This window comes from Amblyraja radiata, chromosome 2, assembly GCF_010909765.2.
Source record: "Amblyraja radiata isolate CabotCenter1 chromosome 2, sAmbRad1.1.pri, whole genome shotgun sequence".
NCBI classification, from domain to species: domain Eukaryota; kingdom Metazoa; phylum Chordata; class Chondrichthyes; order Rajiformes; family Rajidae; genus Amblyraja; species Amblyraja radiata.
The window spans coordinates 134,803,082-134,824,022 of NC_045957.1; the positions used below are offsets into that span (position 1 = coordinate 134,803,082).

Genomic DNA, 20,941 nt, shown 5'->3' on the forward strand with positions numbered 1-20,941 from the left:
GGTGGATGCCGTGGGATGCTGCCGCTTGGGTATCGGAGGTCTTGGTTTGCTCGTCCCGGGGCCTGCCCTCATTAGGCCGAAGGTTTTTGATGCTTCCTGCATCTCCTTCAGTTTTTTATTGAAATCTTTCCCAAATAGCAGCGCGTCCGTCTCCGCAGCTGGGGCTTTACACAAGCCAGCAAATTTGGGATTGAGGGCAGGTCTTATGTTTCCCTCCGGAGATTGTTGATCTCAAATTGTGTGGTACACATTAATGCCAGCACATCCTGCTGGCAGGTATCCATCTCCGTGGTCTCCACGGAACGAGCAAAGGTTGTGATGGCCGACGTCAGGAGCCTTAGGATCCGCTGTAGCTTGAGTTCTTGGGTCCGGATATGTGACCCACATGCCCCCAGATTTGGCTGTTGACACTTTTTACTTTGAGGGCCTCACCGTTTTCTGGTGCTGTGTTGTTTCAGCACCTCAGCGAGCACCTTTTCCAGTAATGGTTGATGCTGGCTGCCATTCTTGGTTCCAGCGGTGCTCCAGCCCGTGGGGTTGCTACAAGCGGTCCATCACACCCAACAGCTCTTCATGTTCCTGCACCCCTGGCATACTCCCGAATTCGTCCGCCTGCCCCTGTTCCAGACCAGCCCAGCCCTGGTAACCAATGCTAGCCTCCAGTAATGAGGGAGCAGAGGGCAGTGCATGAAACACTGTGGAGGGGGTGCCTGACCTCCCTCCGCGAGAGCGCTCTTTCTGCGCATCTCGCTGGAGCTGCTCCAATTGCTGTTGGATGCAGCTCAGGCAGCTGTCGCTCCTCCATTTAGGTGGAGACATGTCCCCGTCCGACGAATCGGACGCCACCGGCCGGATGCCTGTTCGGATGGCTAGACATCCAGCCCGCAGTTCAGGCACTAGCGGGACTGGGCTCGGCGCGGTGATGGGGATAGCGGAGCGCCCGGTAATTGTTCCTACCGCCTTCTTCTGGAGCTTTTGTGCCTTGTAGTAGCGAGAGCGCCCCTCAAGCAGTGCGTCTCGCAGGCACCTGCACCGAGAGCCGCTCCAGCGGCTCAGGCGGCTCTCTCCCCCCCCCCCGTGCGGGTGGAGAGACGCCCCGTCCGACATCGGGAACACCTGCCGGATGCCTCTCGAGTGGCTATGCATCCAGCCCGCTGCTCAGGTACTAGCGGGCTGGCCTCGGCACGGTGTCGGGGAATTACGGAACACCGGGTAACGCTCCTGCCGCCTGTTGCTGCCTCCCTCCCCAACGGGAAAACGTTCCTCCTTGAACGGGGGACAGTTTTGTTCCAGAGCCTTTTTCTCTGCCTGTAAAAAACACAAGCAGAAAAAGGCTCACCTGTAAAAGAAAACCCGACCTCAGGGTACTCACCTGACGGTCCGGTTCATTCTGTAGCAGGAGAGCCTAACTCCCGTTGCAGCCGCTGTTGCACTGCTGGCGTAATGCCGCGCCTGCGCACTGAGCGGGTTCTTCACGTAGTCACTTACGTGACTCCGAAGTAAAATTGGCATGTCGTAAAGGTAATGCTACGGTTGTTATGGGAGATTTCAACATGTAGGTAGACTGAGAAAATCAGGTTGGTACTGGACCCCATGAAATGCAGTTTGTGGCTAGCCTTCATGATGAATTCTTCGAGCAGCTTGTATTGGAGCCTACCAGGGAGAAGGCAATTCTGGATTTAGTGTTGTGTAATGAACCGGATTTGATAAGGGAACTTGCGGTTAAGAAGCCATTAGGATATTAACCATAATATGATAAGTTTTAATTTACAATTTGAGAGGGAGAAGGGTAAATCGGAGGTCTCAGTATTACAGTTGAACAAAGGGGATTGTGGAGCCATGAGGGAGCAGCTGGCTAAAGTTGACTGGAAAGATACCCTACATGGATGACAGTGGAACAACAATGGCAGGTATTTCTGGGAATAATACAGATGGTGTAGGATCAGTTCATTCCAAAGAGGAAGAAAGAGCAGCTTGTATTGGAGCCTACCAGGGAGAAGGCAATTCTGGATTTAGTGTTGTGTAATGGCACTGGTGGCGGCAGTGATAGGCACGGCCTGAGAACGGTCGGGGGTGCAGTGGCTGTGGGAGTGGCTAGCGTTGGTGTTGCCAGAGTGGGTGTGGCGGCAGGAGTGACTGGATAGGTGACACAGGCAGAGTGGTGTCGGCAGCCCAGCCTAAGCAGTGAAGGTCGGTAGGTCGGTCCGCTATAACCGAAATCCATTAAAAGAGGTCTGTAAAGATGAAGGTTTACTTTGTACCATTAAAAATATCCCTCCCCTCCCCATACACAGCATTCTCTCACCCAACTTAGGACAAAATGCATGATGAGCATATGGAAAATATCATGTATAGATCGCCAAATAAACCAACAAAGGGCAAAACGACAAAATACCAAAAAAGATGAAAGAAATAAAGTGTATAGATTGTGTGCCAATTCAGGATAAACTGGCAAGCAAGCTATAAGGTTTATGCACAAAGTAATTTGTTTACACAGATAATAATAATCATGACAAAGTAATTGAGGGAAATCAGTCAAATCAGCAACAAAACATACAACAAATCATATAAAGCTACATCATATAAATCATACAAAGACAAATTCAAAGAAACAAAATCTATATCATTAAAATGCTGAAATAAATCCATCTGACATAATTCGATATAGATTTACAAGAAAAATATTTGCAAAATAAAAAAAAAACAAGTGGACTAAGCAATAGTGATGATCCATTTAGAATATATGTTCTTCCTTCTCTGATTAAGAGGATACAGAATACAAGTCTCTCTCCAAAGGAGAAAGAGGATGCCATAAACATTTTGACCACTAATTATTTAAAACTTTATTTTAGACTTTTGAGATAGTGCAAAAACAGGCCCTTTGGCTCATCGCATCTGCACCGATCACCTGTACACTTGCACTATCCTACACATTAGGGACAATTTTTTTTTACCGAAGCCTATGAACCTACGAACCTGTATGTCTTTGGAGTGTGGTCGGAAACCAGAGCACCCGGAGAAAACCGATGTGGTTACAGGAAGATTGTTCAAACTCCATACAGATAGCACCCATAGTCAAGTTCTCTGGCACTGTAATGCCCCTGTCCCACTTAGGAAACCTGAAAAATTCAAAACCGGCCACGACTAAAAATAGGTTGCCGTTTTAAAAATCGGTAATTTTTTAGTCGAAGCCGGTTGCGATGCTAGTTGAAGGTGGTTGCCGGAGGTTGCAGGTAGTGGAAGGTATTTTTAGTCGCGGCCGGTTTTGAATTTTTTGAAATAATCGCCGGAACATAGAAGAAGCGGAAACCACTTTCGACCATTAGGGAGACTGACAAAATATTTTCACATGATCATAGATGCTAACAATTTATTTGTAATACGTACTGTGAAATTTTTTGTAAAGAAGTATTAAGAAGCTGCATATCCAACTGTTGGAGAAGAAGAAATAATTTCATTTGAACTTCAGCCAAAGGCTCTTCACTGCCTTTCTTCACTTTTTCCAGTAAACGCAACATAGAGCTGTCCTCTCCTTCCACTGTCGCAAAACTAGGGCCTAGAATCTTTGCTATTGGATCTCTGTTTGCTGAAGTGAAACATTGCATGATTAAGAATATAAAACATTGGATTGATTAATGCTATTATCAAAACTGTAAAAATAAAAATATATTTATTACTATTCCAGTACATGCTGCAGTTTGCAATGAGAAAAAATGATTATATTTATTTTGATACATTGACATCGTTATTCCTTTTCATACTGTTTCTGGGATTACCACAATAGAAAGCAATTCCTAATCACACAAACAATTGCTGCAATAATGTAATATTTAATGTAGTTGTATAAAATTGCAACAGGTTCATAACTGGGCCTATTGGCATCTTAGTTACTTAGTAGCTACATATGAGTCAAATACACACAGTGGAGAATGGGGCAGGATAGGCGGTGGGTAAGGCGACAAACAAACAGCTTATCATTTAAATTATTTTTGTGTGCTGAATCTCAAGAGGTTATAGAATATTACAATTAGACAAAGTTTAAAATTAAGAATTATCCAGGAATGCCTGCAATTTACTAATGTATTAATGAAAAGGGAGCAAGCTCAGCTATGGGGCCCTCTACTGTTGAACAGATTGCCTGTGCTCGCTGTAGACAAATCTGCAAGGATCATTGACTTCTGAAGAAATAACATGAGATAACAAGGGCATAGACCAACAGTCATTCATTTTTTAATTAGTGCTAGATATTCTAGCTACTAATTCTAGCCAGCTGGTTTCTAAAGTTAATTTTAACTTATTATTGCTTATAACTATCTTTGAGGTTCTATTTATTAGAGGAAATGGAACACCTGTAAGAATTGCATTTCACAACAGACTTCAGTGAAATTGGTCTTTTCTGAGTGGCAGATCCCCTATCCAGAGCTAGTGGAACAGTAATAATGAAAAGTTGCCATGGTGCTTTAACAGCAAAATATCAAAGGTATTTTTCACAAGCATTAATCAAAATTTGACGCTGAGCCAAGCAAAACAATAACCAAAGTTTAGCCAATGAAGAAAGTTAAAAAAATGCTCGTAAAAACAGAAGAGATGGAGAGGCAGGAAGGCTGAGATGTTCACTGAGAATCCCTGAGGTTAAAGAATCCCTGAGGTTAAAACCTTGGCAGCAGAAGACATGGTAACAGTTAAAATTGGGGAAGCACAAGAGACAAATGCACCAGGAGTGCATTTTGGAGGGCGGTTATGCAGGTGCAAATATACAGAGAGCAGTTAAGACAGAGAAATTGGAGAACACGAAGAGAACACAGGACACGGAACTTGAGCTATGGAGAGAGGTTGGGCAGGCTAGGACTTCATTCCTTGGAGCACGGGAAGCTGAGGAGTGATCTTATATAACCATATAATATAACCATATAACAATTACAGCACGGAAACAGGCCATCTCGACCCTTCTAGTCCGTGCCGAACACATAATCTCCCCTAGTCCCATATACCTGCGCTCAGACCATAACCCTCCATTCCTTTCCCATCCATATAACTATCCAATTTATTTTTAAATGATAAAAACGAACCTGCCTCCACCACCTTCACTGGAAGCTCATTCCACACAGCTACCACTCTCTGAGTAAAGAAGTTCCCCCTCATGTTACCCCTAAACTTCAGTCCCTTAATTCTCAAGTCATGTCCCCTTGTTTGAATCTTCCCTACTCTCAGTGGGAAAAGCTTTTCCACGTCTTATAGAGGTGGATATAATCATGGTGGGAGTAGAATAGATAGGGTGAGTGTTTTATACGTTTACTCTGGATAGAATAAAGGTTACCAACTAGGACACCAGCCAGGAAACTGGAAAATCCAAAAGACAAAGATGTGAATGGGCCGATACTGGTTTAGATGATGTTATGAAATGAAAACAGAAGGTCAGTGAGTTAATTCAGGATTAATGACTGAAGGGAATCTGTCAAGAATAAGGAGAGCCCAGGTTTATGCGTGGAAAATGGCAGAGGGAAGTAGAGGACAGGAGGCAATTAAGCCTTAAAAGTAGCAAAGTGATGGATTCAGCATCAAATGATCTGAGGCAGACCACAGGGGGCCGTTGAGATTTTGTAGGGGGGATGGAAAAATATGTGTGAATTGTCAACTTTGTTCAAAGTTAACGAGATTGCCAAGACTGTAAACGTGAATGTTTATTCTCAGACAGAGGTCAAGGTGAATGGTCAAAGGTTATACTATGGTCTTTTTTACACACAGTCACTAGAACTGAGTTAACAGATATCACTGAAGGACACCATATAGATGTGAAATATGAAAACAGTCTGGAAAGGGAAGGTTTTAGAGAGTATGATATCTTCAAACATGATTGAAGCTTGCAGTTGGATCAACAAGAATGGAAAGGCATGGCTTAATATGTTCTATTGCAAATTTTAGTCCTACTTTCTGTTTTTAGACATGGTAATTTTAATTTGTTTTTAAAGCTCTATGTATTTATCCTTTTTAATTAACTACACTGAATGGAAACTGATTGAGCAACGTTTTTTCGTTTCCTTTGTGTATGCGAGTACTCAGTGAAAATTATATTAAAGAAATACTGAACTGATCACAGTTGCACACAATGTTATTTGTACTTTGACTGAGATTATTTAAATACTAAACAGAGGGATTCAATATTGAAGCTGTAACAAATTTGGCTTAAAGGATTTGGAAACCAACAACAAAATACAAACATTTTGTACCAGAAAAAGAGTTTGGAAATGGAGCAGTAATGCATAAAGAGAGAGAAACCAGGGAAAGAGTCAAGAGTGTTTTATTATCTTGTTCAAGGTACCAGTGCAAGGACTAGAAGGGACTTTAAGGAAGGAATGACTTGATAGGTTAAGGAAGGGAAGTGATGGAGTCTGATGAATAATAGATGGTCTCAATCCTAATAATAAAGAATTCCCTGCATTTGTTGTTGGGGGTGAAAGTGGAAGGGACGAGAGTAAAGGCTGAGGAAAGAAGAAAAGCTTGTAGTTAAATTTGTGTCCTACAAATATCTTTGAATAGTGACCATTTTTGTTCAAAGCAGCAAATGTGCATATAACTTGATGTGATCAAGCAGGGTTATGATGGTGAAGAATACCTAAAACTACTGTCCATCTTAGAATATTAAAATATTGCAATTGTTGATTCTTAATGGAAACAAGGGCATCAATGGGTTTAATATTGTTAACCAAGAGAAAGAAGTCAGTATAATCCTTACCCTGTGCTTATACTAATAATTTTCAAACCTAATGTTGTCTGTACCTTGCAGTTGAATGCTCCTATTTCTTCCTTTCACCTTCCAATAAAACTTCAACTAGAAAAATTACATTTAGAGTATTGTGTTCAGTTCTGGGCACCGTGTTATAGGAAAGATGTTGTCAAGCTGGAAAGGGTACAGAGAAGAATGTTGCCAGGACTAGAGGGTCTGAACTATAGGCAGACGTTGAGTAGGCCAGGACTATTACTTGGAATGCAGGAGGATGAAGGGTGATTTTATAGAGGTGTATAAGATCATGAGAGGAATAGATCAGGTAGAAGCACAGAGTCTCTAGCCCAGAGTAGGTGAATCGAGGACCAGAGGACATAGGTTTCAGGTGAAGGGGCAAATATTTAATAGGTAACTTTGAGAGGTAACTTTTTCACACAAAGGGTGGTGGATGTATGGAACAGAGGAGGTAGTTGAGGCAGGGACTATCCCAACATTTAAGAAGTAGTTAGGCAGTACATGGATTGGACAGGTTTGAAGGGATATGAATCTAATGCTGGCAGGTGGGACTAGTGTAGCTGAGACATGTTGCCCAGTGTGAGCAAGTTTGGCAGAAGGGCCTGTTTCCACACTGTATCACTCTATGACTCTACTACTGAATGAATATTGCGGGTTACAGTCACTTCCAGAGGACTATTAGGCCACTCTGAGAAACTTCCACCATTTGTCAGGTTTCTGTCCCATTAATTTATTCAGTACGACTTCTTTATCACTATCAATGTTTTCATTTTTTCATTCCTACTACATTTACTGTAGATTTGTTTTAATACCCTCTGCCATTAAGTGAGATACAAAGTGTATGTTTCATGTTTACAATACAGGCATTCCCTGGGTTATGCAAGGCCTCCGTTCCTCGGAATTATCCATAAACCGATTTATCCATAACTCAGGATCAACCAATTTTTTAATAAGAGACAACAAGTGGGACAGTAATAACAAAAGATGTACACTCATTTGCAGCCAGTTGCTGCAGTTGAAATTGTAAAAGATCCAGCACATCAGCGAACAAAACATTTCCTTTTAACCATACAATTTAAATAGTTGGATGCCTGTACAGACATTTTCGGCATAAATAATTCAATGTTATTTTAAACTTTGAAGACTCTATTTCAAACATCCATGATTAAATATAATTGACAGGTTTATTTTCAAAAGTTAAGAGAGTCAAGAGTGTTTATTTGTCATATGCATCGTATTATAACCAAAACAATTAAATTTGTATTTGCTGCAGCTTCACTGGCCCATGAAACGCACAACAATAAATATACAATAAATTATCAGTTATTCTAAGTAAGTTAGACCATGATAGCGCAAAGATCAAAGTACGTAGAGCAACCATAGTAGTACAAGGCTGTAGTGCTTCAGGGCCTGTCCCACTGTACGAGATAATTCAAGAGTTCTCCTGAGTTCTCCCGATTCGAGCTCATATAATGTACGTAGTGGGTACGTAGGAGCTCGTACGTGTAAAAAGTAACAATTTTTTTCACAGTGTGGAAAAAACGTCATGAGTTTACCGGATTTCACGAGTACCTACTGTTACTCATACTGTTACTCATACGTGACATCCACGAGCATTGGGACAAGCCCTTTAGGATTGTGCAGGGTGATTCAAGAACCTAATAGTTAATGGAAATAAGTTGTTCCCAGAAAACCATGAGGTCATGGTTCTAAAGCTACTGTACTTCTTCCCAATGGTAGCAGTGAGATGAGCATGAGGCTAGGATGGTAAGGGTCTATGATGATATTAGCTGTCTACTTGAGGAAGCCCTTTTCATAGATCCCTTTAATGGTGAGGGATTTAATCCCTTCAATGTTAACCACTTTTTGCAACCCCCTTCATTCTTGAGCATTCAAATTTCTGAAGTAGGTCATGCAACCAATCAGTATGCTCTCCACCTATGCTTGTGGAAGTTCATAGAAACATAGAAAATAGAAATTGAGTAACATGCTGAATCTCCCCAAACTTCTGAGAATGTAGGGTTGTTGAACTTTCTTCATGATTGTCTCAATATGCTACACCCAGGACAGATCATCAGAGACGTGTTGACCCAGGAAATTGAACCCATTGGCTCTCTCATCCTGCTAATGATGACAGGTGCATCGTCCTTTGTCTGTCCCCAGTCAACAATCATCTCCTTGGCTTTGCTAATGATGAGAGTAAAATTATTGTTGTGGCATCACTCAACCAGGTTATCAATCTCCATCCTGTACTTTAACCCATTTTCTCACAATGATATTGTTTGTTTGTATTTATTTAGAGTTCTATTGGAAAATTGGCGTGAATTTGTTTTGGGTGGATTCTTTTCAAACATTTTTTATCCCTAAAGTTATGATACTGAACAAAATTGATCTTACTGAATGTTGAACAGTTAGAGAATAAATACTATGTTCCATATCTTACACCAGCAATGGGCCAGATCTGCAGCAGTAATTTCATTCATCCCAATCTTCCTCCTTATTTCCCTGTTATCCTCCAATGCATAGAAAGCATTTTATCAGGATGCATCACAGCTTGGTTTGGGAATAGCTCCATCCAGGATCCTAAGAAATTGCAGCGATTGTGGATGCAGCCCAGGCTATCATGCAAACCAACCTCCCTTCTATTGATTCCATTTATACCTCACACTGCCTCGGCAAGCCTAGCAGCATAATCAAGGATGAGTCGCACTCTGGCCACTCCCTTTTCCACCCTCTCCCATCACGCAAAAGGTATACGTGTGAAATCGCACACTACCAGATTCAGGGACGGTTTCTTCCCAGCTGTTATCAGGCAACTGAATCATCCTGCCACAACCAGAGAGCAGTGCTGAACTACTATCTACCTCTATGATGTCCCTCGGACTATCCTTGACCGGACTTTGCTGGCTTTAACTTGCACTAAACGTTATTCCCTTAAGTATCTATACACTGTAAATAGATTGATTGTAATCAAGTATTGTCTTTCTGCTGACTGGGTAGAACACAACAAAAAGCTTTTCACTGTACCTCGGTACACGTGACATTAAACTAAACTGAACTGGCGTTCTCTTTCGCTGGTCGGTGCGGACACGGTGGGCCAAAGAGCTTGTTTCCATTCTGTATCTCAAAACTAAACTAAAAAACTACTTTCACAACAAAAATGTGCTAATTTTGAGGTCGGTGGGGGTGCTGCGAGCCGGCAGCCCTGCCAGCAGCGTGTTAGTTTTCTCTATGCGTCTTGTGTGGGGGGTGGTGTTGGGGGGTAAGGGGGAAACCGCTCTGGTCGCCTCCTCCACGGAGAGGTGACTTTTTCCATGTCTGAAGAGCTCTGACCGCCGGCCCGCGGCCTACTCTAACCACGGGCGCGGCGGGGACTTACCATCCAGAGCGGTGATCCCTGGAGAGGAGCTCCGACCGCTGGCCCTGCGGTCTGCGGTGCTTCTGGCTGCGGCGCGGTGGGGACTTTAGATCTTTGACCGCCGGCCTGCGGCCTACACCATCTTGAAGCCAGGGTCTCCGGTGGGGAAGCACCGATTCAGGACTTACCTGGACTTACCTTGTCTGCACATCTGGACACCCGCAGAGGCGACTGCGGAGAGTTGTGGTCCCGACCACGGGGAGGAATAAGGAGGACTGACCAAATTTTGTGCCTTCCACCACAGTGATGAATGCTGTTGATGTTTGTGTTCAATTTTTTATTGTGTATTGTGTGTTTTTTTTAATTTTACCGCTGCAGGCAACTTCATTTCACTGCACTGTGTGTGCAAGTGATGAATAAAACTTGACTTGACTTGACTTAATAAATGAGATAAAAGTGGAATAAACGCAAAGATACATAACTTATTTACGGTTATAAAACAGAAATGATGAAGGGCTGTTTTTCAAAGTAACGTGAAAATGACAGCTATTTTGAAATATACTAAAGGCATTCACAATTTCAAATTTGTACCCGACACAAAACCTGGAAGTATGGTAAACAGTGACAAAGGTAGCATGCGATCTTATACAAACCAGAGAGAAATAGTAGAATATAAAAGACAAATTTCATTACTGATACATTGTGGTAGGAAGAATTAGGAAAGATGGTGTATCTGTGAAATCTTTGAAGTTGGCATGACAGTTAACTGTAAAGGAATAACATATAACATATATATATAACAATTACAGCACGGAAACAGGCCATCTCGACCCCTCTAGTCCGTGCCGAACACATAGTCTCCCCTAGTCCCATATACCTGCGCTCAGACCATAACCCTCCATTCCTTTCCCATCCATATAACTATCCAATTTATTTTTAAATGATAAAAACGAACCTGCCTCCACCACCTTCACTGGAAGCTCATTCCACACAGCTACCACTCTCTGCGTAAAGAAGTTCCCCCTCATGTTACCCCTAAACTTCAGTCCCTTAATTCTCAAGTCATGTCCCCTTGTTTGAATCTTCCCTACTCTCAGTGGGAAAAGCTTTTCCACGTCAACTCTGTCTATCCCTCTCATCATTTTAAAAACCTCTATCAAGTCCCCCCTTAACCTTCTGCGCTCCAAAGAATAAAGCCCTAACTTGTTCAACCTTTCTCTGTAACTTAGTTGCTGAAACCCAGGCAACATTCTAGTAAATCTCCTCTGTACTCTCTCTATTTTGTTGACATCCTTCCTAAAATTAGGCGACCAAAATTGTACACCATACTCCAGAATTGGCCTCACCAATGCCTTGTACAATTTTAACATTACATCCCAACTTCTATACTCAATGCTCTGATTTATAAAGGCCAGCACACCAAAAGCTTTCTTTACCACCCTATCTACATGAGATTCCACTTTCATGGAACTGTGCACAGTTATTCCCAGATCCCTCTGTTCACCTACATTCTTCAATTCCCTACCATTTACCATGTACGTCCTATTTTGATTTGTCCTGCCAAGATGTAGCACCTCACACTTATCAGCATTAAACTCCATCTGCCATCTTTCAGCCCACTCTTCCAACTGGCATAAATCTCTCTGTAGACTTTGAAACTCTTCTTCATTACCCGCAACCCCACCTATCTTAGTATCATCTGCATACTTACTAATCCAATTTACCACACCATCGTCCAGATCATTGATGTACATGACAAACAACAGTGGACCCAACACAGATCCCTGTGGCACCCCACTCGTCACTGGCCTCCAACCTGACAAACAACCATCCACCATTACTCTCTGGCATCTCCCATTCAGCCACTGTTGAATCCATCTTGCTACTCCACCATTAATACCCAACCATTGAACCTTCTTAACTAACCTTCCATGAGGAACCTTGTCAAAGGCCTTACTGAAGTCCATATACACAACATCCACTGCTTTACCCTCATCAATTTCCCGAGTAACATCTTCAAAAAATTCAAGAAGATTAGTTAAACATGACCTTCCAGGCACAAATCCATGTTGACTGTTCCTAATCAGACCCTGTTTATCCAGATGCTTATATATATTATCTCTAAGTATTCTTTCCATTAATTTGCCCACCACTGACGTCAAACTAATAGGTCTATAATTGCTAGGTTTACTCTTAGACCCCTTTTTAAACAATGGAACAACATGCGCAGTACGCCAATCCTCCGGCACTATTCCCGTTTCTAATGACATTTGAAATATTTCTGCCATAGACCCTGCTATTTCTACACTAACTTCCCTCAATGTCCTAGGGAATATCCTGTCCGGACCTGGAGACTTATCCACTTTTATATTTCTCAAAAGTGTCAGTACTTCCTCTTCTTTGATCCTCATAGTTTCCATAGCTACTCTACTTGTTTCCCTTACCTCACATAATTCAATATCCTTTTCCTTGGTGAATACCGAAGAAAAGAAACTGTTCAATATCTCCCCCATCTCTTTTGGCTCTGCAGATAGTTGGCCACTCTGACTCTCTAATGGACCAATTTTATCCCTAGTTATCTTTGATCTTTGATTAGGATTTGAAATTTGCTACCTTATTGGGTAGTCGATACAGCCGTTCAAAATGCAAATAGTAAATGAAGGAGAAAATTGTGCAATTATTTGGAAAAAGATTATGAGTATGGAATCAATTGGATTATTCTTTGGATGAATTCAATTGCCCCCATCTGTGCTGTGCTGTGCACTTGTATGATTTCAATTAATGGTCCTAAAGTATTGACAGGAAAGAGTTCCATAAATACATAAGCCAAACCAATCAAAATCATTTTACATAAAGGAATAATTAAATAAAACTGACCTTCCAAACAAACTTGAGTTTCTTTCAGTTTTTCCTTCTGAGCTATTTCCAGAAACTTAGCCAGCTGATTAAAGGAGAATATTTTAATATAACCCGAAGAAGTCTGAAAATTTAGTAAAGGGATCCCATCCACGTTTTCTTTTGATACTAAAGCTCCTTTACTGAAAATAAGAAAATTGACATAAGATAGATTTTTAAATATCCATTCTAGAACTTTGATCAGTAAACAAAGCAATAATAAGCAGTTAAGTTGTTGTCACAGAAATTGCGTGATCAGTTAAAATAACCTAATGTAGCGAGACCAAGCGGGTCGAGCAAAATGGTTTTTATTGTCAAAACAACACTTGAACTACACGAGCACTTAGTCAAGAGAAAAAGTTTTTAGCTCTTGTCGTCGTGAAGAGCACCAGCTACTGAACATACTGAAAAGCCCGCGAAACGAACCATGTCACGTGACAGACCCGGCCTATGACGAGGGTTCTGCATATACAGATTAACCACTAGGTGCCGCTACGATTAACGCAATGGAAAGGAAGGACATTAGCTTGGAGAATGTGGAATCGATATGGGTAGAGCTGCGAAACACTAAGGGGCAGAAAACGTTAGTGGGTGTTGTGTACAGGCCACCTAACAGTAGTAGTGGAGTTGGGGATGGCATCAAACAGGAAATTAGAAATGCGTGCAACAAAGGTAAAACAGTTATAATGGGTGACTTCAATCTACATATAGATTGGGTGAATCAAATTGGCAGGGGTGCTGAGGAAGAGGATTTATTGGAATGTATGCGGGATAGATTTCTAAACCAGCATGTCGAGGAACTAACGAGAGAGCAGGCTATTCTAGACTGGGTATTGAGTAATGAAGAAGGGTTAGTTAGCAGTCTTGTTGTGCGTGGCCCCTTGGGCAAGAGTGACCATAATATGGTTGAGTTCTTCATTAGGATGGAGAGTGACATTGTTAATTAAGAAACAAGGGTTCTGAATTTAAAGAAAGGTAACTTTGAGGGTATGAGACGTGAATTATGAAGAAAGACTGGATAGACTCGGTTTGTACTCGCTAGAATTTAGAAGATTGAGGGGGGATCTTATAGAAACTTACAAAATTCTTAAGGGGTTGGACAGGCTAGATGCAGGAAGATTATTCCCGATGTTGGGGAAGTCCAGAACAAGGGGTCACAGTTTAAGGATAAGGGGGAAATCTTTTAGGACCGAGATGAGGAAAACTTTTTTCGCACAGAGTGGTGAATCTCTGGAATTCTCTCCCGCAGAAGGTAGTTGAGGCCAGTTCATTGGCTATATTTAAGAGGGAGTTAGATGTGGCCCTTGTGGCTAAAGGGATCAGGGGGTATGGAGAGAAGGCAGGTACAGGATACTGAGTTGGATGATCAGCCATGATCATATTGATTGGCGGTGCAGGCTCGAAGGGCCGATTGGCCTACTCCTGCACCTATTTTCTATGTTTCTATGAATTGGCCAAGATTGACTGGCAATTGATTCTTAAAGGGTTGACGGTGGATATGCAATGGAAGGCATTTAAAGACTGCATGGATGAACTACAAAAATTGTTCATCCCAGTTTGGCAAAAGAATAAATGAGGGAAGGTAGTGCATCCGTGGATAACAAGGGAAATCAGGGACCAAAACAAAAGATGAAGCGTACAAATTAGCCAGAAAATGCAGCCTACCAGAAGACTGGGAGAAATTCAGAGTACAGAAGAGGAGGACAAAGGGCTTAATTAGGAAAGGGAAAATAGATTATGAAAGAAAACTGGCAGGGAACATAAACACTGACTGCAAAAGTTTTTATAGATATGTGAAGAGAAAGAGTTAGTTAAAACAAATGTAGGTCTCTTGCAGTCAGAAACAGGTGAATTGATCATGGGGAACAAGGACATGGCAGACCAATTGAATAACTACTTTGGTTCCGTCTTCACTAAGGAAGACATGAATAATCTGCCGGAAATAGCAGGGGACCGCGGGTCAAATGAGATGGAGGAACTGAGTGAAATCCAGGTTAGCCGGGAAGTGGTGTTAGGTAAATTGAATGGATTAAAGACCGATAAATCCCCAGGGCCGGTTAGACTGCATCCCAGAGTACTTAAGGAAATAGCCCCAGAAATAGTGGATGCATTAGTGATAATTTTTCAAAACTCTTTAGATTCCGGAGTAGTTCCTGAGGATTGGAGGGGAGCTAATGTAACCCCACTTTTTAAAAAGGGAGGGAGAGAGAAAACGAGGAATTACAGACCAGTTAGTCTAACATCGGTAGTGGGGAAACTGCTAGAGTCAGTTATTAAAGATGGGATAGCAGCACATTTGGAAAGTGGTGAAATCATTGGACAAAGTCAGCATGGATTTACGAAAGTTAAATCATGTCTGACGAATCTTATAGAATTTTTTGAGGATGTAACTAGTAGAGTGGATAAGGGAGAACCAGTGGATGTGTTATATCTGGACTTTCAGAAGGCTTTCGACAAGGTCCCACATAAGAGATTAGTATACAAACTTAAAGCACAAGGTATTGGGGATTCAGTATTGATGTGGATAGAGAACTGGCTGGCAAACATGAAGCAAAGAGTAGGAGTAAACGGGTCCTTTTCAGAATGGCAGGCAGTGACTAGTGGGGTACCGCAAGGCTCAGTGCTGGGACCCCAGCTATTTACAATATATATTAATGATTTGGACGAGGGAATTGAATGCAACATCTCCAAGTTTGCGGATGACACGAAGCTGGGGGGCAGTGTTAGCTGTGAGGAGGATGCTAGGAGGCTGCAAGGTGACTTGGATAGGCTGGGTGAGTGGGCAAATGCATGGAAGATGCAGTATAATGTGGATAAATGTGAGGTTATCCACTTTGGTGGCAAAAACAGGAAAGTAGACTATTATCTGAATGGTGCCTGATTAGGAAAAGGGGAGATGCAACGAGACCTGGGTGTCATGGTACACCAGTCATTGAAAGTAGGCATGCAGGTGCAGCAAGCAGTGAAAAAAGAGAATGGTATGTTAGCATTCATAGCAAAAGGATTTGAGTATAGAAGCAGGGAGGTTCTACTGCAGTTGTACAGGGTATTGGTGAGACCACACCTGGAGTATTGTGTACAGTTTTGGTCTCCAAATCTGAGGAAAGACATTCTTGCCAAAGAGGGAGTACAGAGAAGGTTCACCAGACTGATTCCTGGGATGTCAGGACTTTCATATGAAGAAAGACTGGATAGACTCGGCTTGTACTCGCTAGAGTTTAGAAGATTGAGGGGGGATCTTATAGAAACTTACAAAACTCTTAAGGGGTTGGACAGGCTAGATGCAGGAAGATTGTTCCCGATTATGTAAACACAATACTCCAGTCCAGGACAAGGGGTCACAGTTTAAGGATAAAGGGAAAATCCTTTAGGACCGAGATGAGAAAAAACATTTTTCACACAGAGAGTGGTGAATCTCTGGAACTCTCTGCCACCGAAGGTAGTTGAGGCCAGTTCATTGGCTATATTTAAGAGGGAGTTAGATGTGGCCCCTATGGCTAAAGGGATCAGGGGGTATGGAGAGAAGGCAGGTACAGGATACTGAGTTCGATGATCAGCCATGATCATATTGAATGGGCTCGAAGGGCTGAATGGCCTACTCCTGCACCTATTTTCTATGTTTCTATGTTTACACAAAAACGTCTAAAAGTACAGCACAAAAATATGTTCCATCAGATCACAGTCTGTGCTGAACATGATTCCAAGACCTACTCTTATCTGCCTGCACAAAATCCTTACCTTTCACATACCGATCTAAAAGTCACTTAAATGTCACAATTGTATCTACCTCCACCATCATCCCCTGCAGTACATTCCAACTACTCCCCACCCTCAGTATAAAAATCTTTCCTCACTCACCTCTTTTAAACTTTACCTCACCCACCTCAAAGATATGCCTTCTAGTCTTTGACATTTCCACTCTAGTTCTTCAGGAGACTGAGGAAATTCGATATTTCTTCATTGACTCTTAGAAACTTCCACATATGCACAATAGAAAGCCTACGGTCAGGTTACATCACAGCTTTGTTTGGGAAAAACTCTGCCCAAGACCACAAGAAATTGCAGAGAGTTGTAGATTTACACTCACATGGCCCTCTGTTATGCCTGCCTGTTTGTAGGGTATGCCAAACAATCCCCGTTCCAGGCGACACTGGCCCTATCCCCGAACTCTATCTCCGTTACACTGACGACTACATCGGGGCTACCTCCTGCACCCATACAGAACTCATGGACTTCATTAACCTTACTACCAATTTCCATCCTGCACTCAAATTCACTTGGACCATTTCTGTTCCCCCCCCCCCCCCCCCCCCCCCCCCCCTTTTTAGATCTCACCATCTCCATCACCGGAGATAGATATCGACTGATGTCTATTACAAACTGACTTCCACAGCATTCTAGACTGCACTTATTCACACCCTGCCTCCTGCAAAGACTTTATCCTCTACTCCCAATTCCTAAGTCTCCGCTGCATCTGCTCCCAAGAAGAGGTGTTTCATACATGGACATCTGAGATATCTCATTCTTCAAGGATTAGGGGTTCCCCTCTTCTGTCATAGGTGCCTCCTCAGTAGAAACATAGAAACATAGAAACATAGTATCCCATAGTCCCAATCTTGCTTCCCCTCCCTTCAGTCGCGACAGGGACAGAGTCCACCCAGTTCCTCACCTTTCATCACATCGTATACAGCACATAATCCTCCAACAATTACGCCACCACTAGTCACATCTTCCCATCTCCACCCCTTTCCCCTGAGACCATTCCCTCTGCAACTCCCTAGTTCACTCATCCCTTCCCACTCAAACTACCCCCTCCCCAGGTACTTCCACAACAGCTGCTAGTTGGTCCAGAGTGTCCTGACACATGGCATCCTGGTATGGTATGGCAACAGTTCTGTGGCTGACAAGAAGGCTCTGCAGAGTCATCAATACAGCCCAGAAGATCACCAACACACACCTGCCTGCCCTGGAAGAGATCTACAGCTCTCGTTGCCTGCGGAATGCATCACGCAGACTAAAGGACTCATCTCATCCTGCGCATCACTGTTTGCCCTTCTGCCCCAGGAATGCTTTACAGGTTCATAAAATCACAAACTACAAGATTAACAAACAGTTTCTACCCCAAAGCCACCACCACTCTGAACTCTCTACTGAACACACAGCCCTCATAGCCAATATTTTGTACTGCCACAACACTATACTGTGAAATATTGCACATTCTGACGACAACGTTTTTCTTGCAGTTTTGTTGTTTCCATTGTCGTTATTATTTGTCTGTTACGTTGGAGCTCCGCTCAAGCAGTGCGCCTGAAATTTCATTATATGTATTTACAGTGACAATAAAGTGTATTATTATTATTATTATTATTACTATTATTATGTCTGAAGAAGGTTTTCCACCCAAAAGGTCACCTGTTCCTTTTCTCCAGAGATGCTGCCTGATCCGCTGAGTTACTCCAGCATTTTGTGTCTGATAGAGTTAGATTTAGCTCTTTGGGCTAACGGAATCAAGAGATATGGGGGAAAAGCAGGAACAGGGTACTGATTTTAGATGATCAGCCATGATCATCTAAAATCAGTACCCTGTTCCTGCTTTTCCCCCATATCAGCCATGATCATATTGAATGGCGGTGCTGGCTCGAATGGCCAACTCCTGCACCTATTTTTCTAGGCTTCTATGAAACGTGAATACACTATTTTAAATCGTAAGCTGTGGCATTGAATTCAGAAGCAACAATGTTGTGACTTGGTTAGGCATATTTAATTATTCTACCTTACTGTACCATAACCCTGCTCAAGAGTACACGTTACTTCTTCATCCCAATAAAATATGAACTGCAGTTTTCTTAAATCGATACATAACGTGCGCACCTACACTACAGTTTCCTGTTACTGAACAAGATGCCGGTAACATTCACCGCACGCATATCTGAAACCCACCTAGTTTCATAATCTGACCCAAAAGCAGATGGATCTATTCCTGACGACCATTCCAGAGCTTCTCGAAACATTAAGGCCGCTTCTTGGGGATGCTTGGAGTTCACATTGTCAACAAATTTAATAATGTCATTCATCAGGGACACATTCAAGGGCGTGAATTCCAACTTGCCGACGCCGGTGCCAGCCGCAGTCCACTGAGCAGCTCGAGTCAACGCTACTCCCATGGTGATGAGTGCCTGGTGCGACAAGGAAAGACATGGGCACTGTTAGTACAGGACACACTGACCCCATTTGATGCAACACAGTAGACGTTGTTCCATCAGCTACGATTGGGATTGGGGTGGTGGTGGGGCTAATGGAAGACGTGTTATTTTCCATCAGCCGCTTCTTTACACCACACAAATAATACACAATACCAAACGTATGGTGCAAAGCCAACGGCCTCGACGCCGAGGTCGAGTCACCCTCATGCCCGCAGCGGCCCGTCCAAACCTCCACTCTTTCAATCGAGCCCGGGCTTGCACCTATGTGCCCGCCGCATGGCCTTGCAGGGTGAAGCCAGGGCTTCCTCTTTCTGCTCGCCACCCCACCCGCCCACACCCCTACCCTCAGGATACCGCCGCCAACAGCTCACCCGGAGGACAGAGAACGGCCAGCGATGGGCGATGCGGCCGGCAGCCCCCAAACAAATGCCGAGTCCGCCGTGGCTGCGTTGCCATGGAGACCAGCGCGTCGTTGCTAAGTTACGGCTCCAAACACTGAGCGGCGCCCCGCGTGCGCGTCACGGGGACGGAGCTCGATGACGTTTGGGCGCGTGCGCGTCACGCGGACGGATCTGTGGGCGCGTGCGCGTCACGGGGACGGAGCTTGATGATGTTTGGGCGCGTGCGCGTGGCGGGGACGGATCTTTGGGCGCGTGCGCGTGGCGGGTACGGGCGGCGGTTTGTCTGTCCCGTGCGCCACAGAGTCAGAGTGATACCGCGTGGAAACAGGCCCTTCGGCCCAACTTGTCCGCACTGCCCAACAAGTCCCAGCTACAAAGGTACACAAAAATGCTGGAGAAACTCAGCGGGTGCAGCAACATCTAAGGAACGAAGGAAATAGGCAACGTTTTGGGCCGCAACCCTTGTTCAGACTGCACACTAGTCCCACCTGCCTGCGTTTGGTCCATTATATCCCTCCAAACCTGTCCTCTCCATACATAGAAACATAGAAATTAGGTGCAGGAGTAGGCCATTCGGCCCTTCAAGCCTGCACCGCCATTCAATATGATCATGGCTGATCATCCAACTCAGTATCCCGTACCTGCCTTCTCTCCATACCCGCTGATCCCCTTAGCCACAAGGGCCACATCTAACTCCCTCTTAAATATAGCCAATGAACTAGGTATGTTGCAAAGCCTACCTGAAGCGTCGCTGAAAATCTGCTGCTGCGGGTGTGCGCGATTTTGGCGGCGTTTATAGGGGGGCGGGTTTAAAACGCGATTTTCTCTAAGCTGTTCCAATCGAAAATGTTCAGCCTAGTTAATTATTAACGAAAAATCGCTGGAAGACCCCGTCGCAAAAGCTATTATTAGGTTTAAAGGCCTTGAATAATAGTTATAGTAGTTTAAAAATCAATCTCTAAACCCGTGACCGCCAGCAACCGCAGGGTCTCATAAAGCAAACCACAGAAGGTAGGCTGTATATTTTTACATTAAAAAGGGCTTCTAAAGATCCCTTTATACAAAGTTTAATGTCGCGAGCAGCTCATTTTGGGCCCATTATATCCCGCAGTATTTTTCTCGGCATTTGGGAGCACAAATCTACCGCAATGTGAACGTTCTAAACCAGCGCGTTCCACAGGGACCCACTGGAAAGCTGATTTAAATGGACATTTATTTACAGCAATTAAACACTAAATTCCTTCCATTTGGCCTATAAATTAATGTAAATGAGATTTAAAAATCATGTTTTATTGTGAATTATTTGTGAATATTATTTGGACATTTAGGCTATTTAAAAATGTTA

The 20,941-nt window shown here is 43.3% G+C and overlaps 1 protein-coding gene across 1 annotated transcript in view; it reads right to left on the reverse strand.

The window, feature by feature from the left end:
• Nucleotides 1–19,637, reverse strand: part of odad2 (outer dynein arm docking complex subunit 2) — a 336,903-nt gene extending 317,266 nt beyond the window's left edge. The window contains exons 1-4 of the mRNA XM_033016188.1: nt 19,567–19,637; nt 18,933–19,168; nt 12,975–13,135; nt 3,388–3,586 (exon numbers count right to left, since the gene is read on the reverse strand). Coding sequence (XP_032872079.1) covers nt 3,388–3,586; nt 12,975–13,135; nt 18,933–19,156 — 584 coding nt within the window. The 5' untranslated portion in view covers nt 19,157–19,168; nt 19,567–19,637. The remainder of the gene's footprint in view (nt 1–3,387; nt 3,587–12,974; nt 13,136–18,932; nt 19,169–19,566) is intronic.
• Between the last annotated feature and the right edge of the window lie 1,304 nt (nt 19,638–20,941).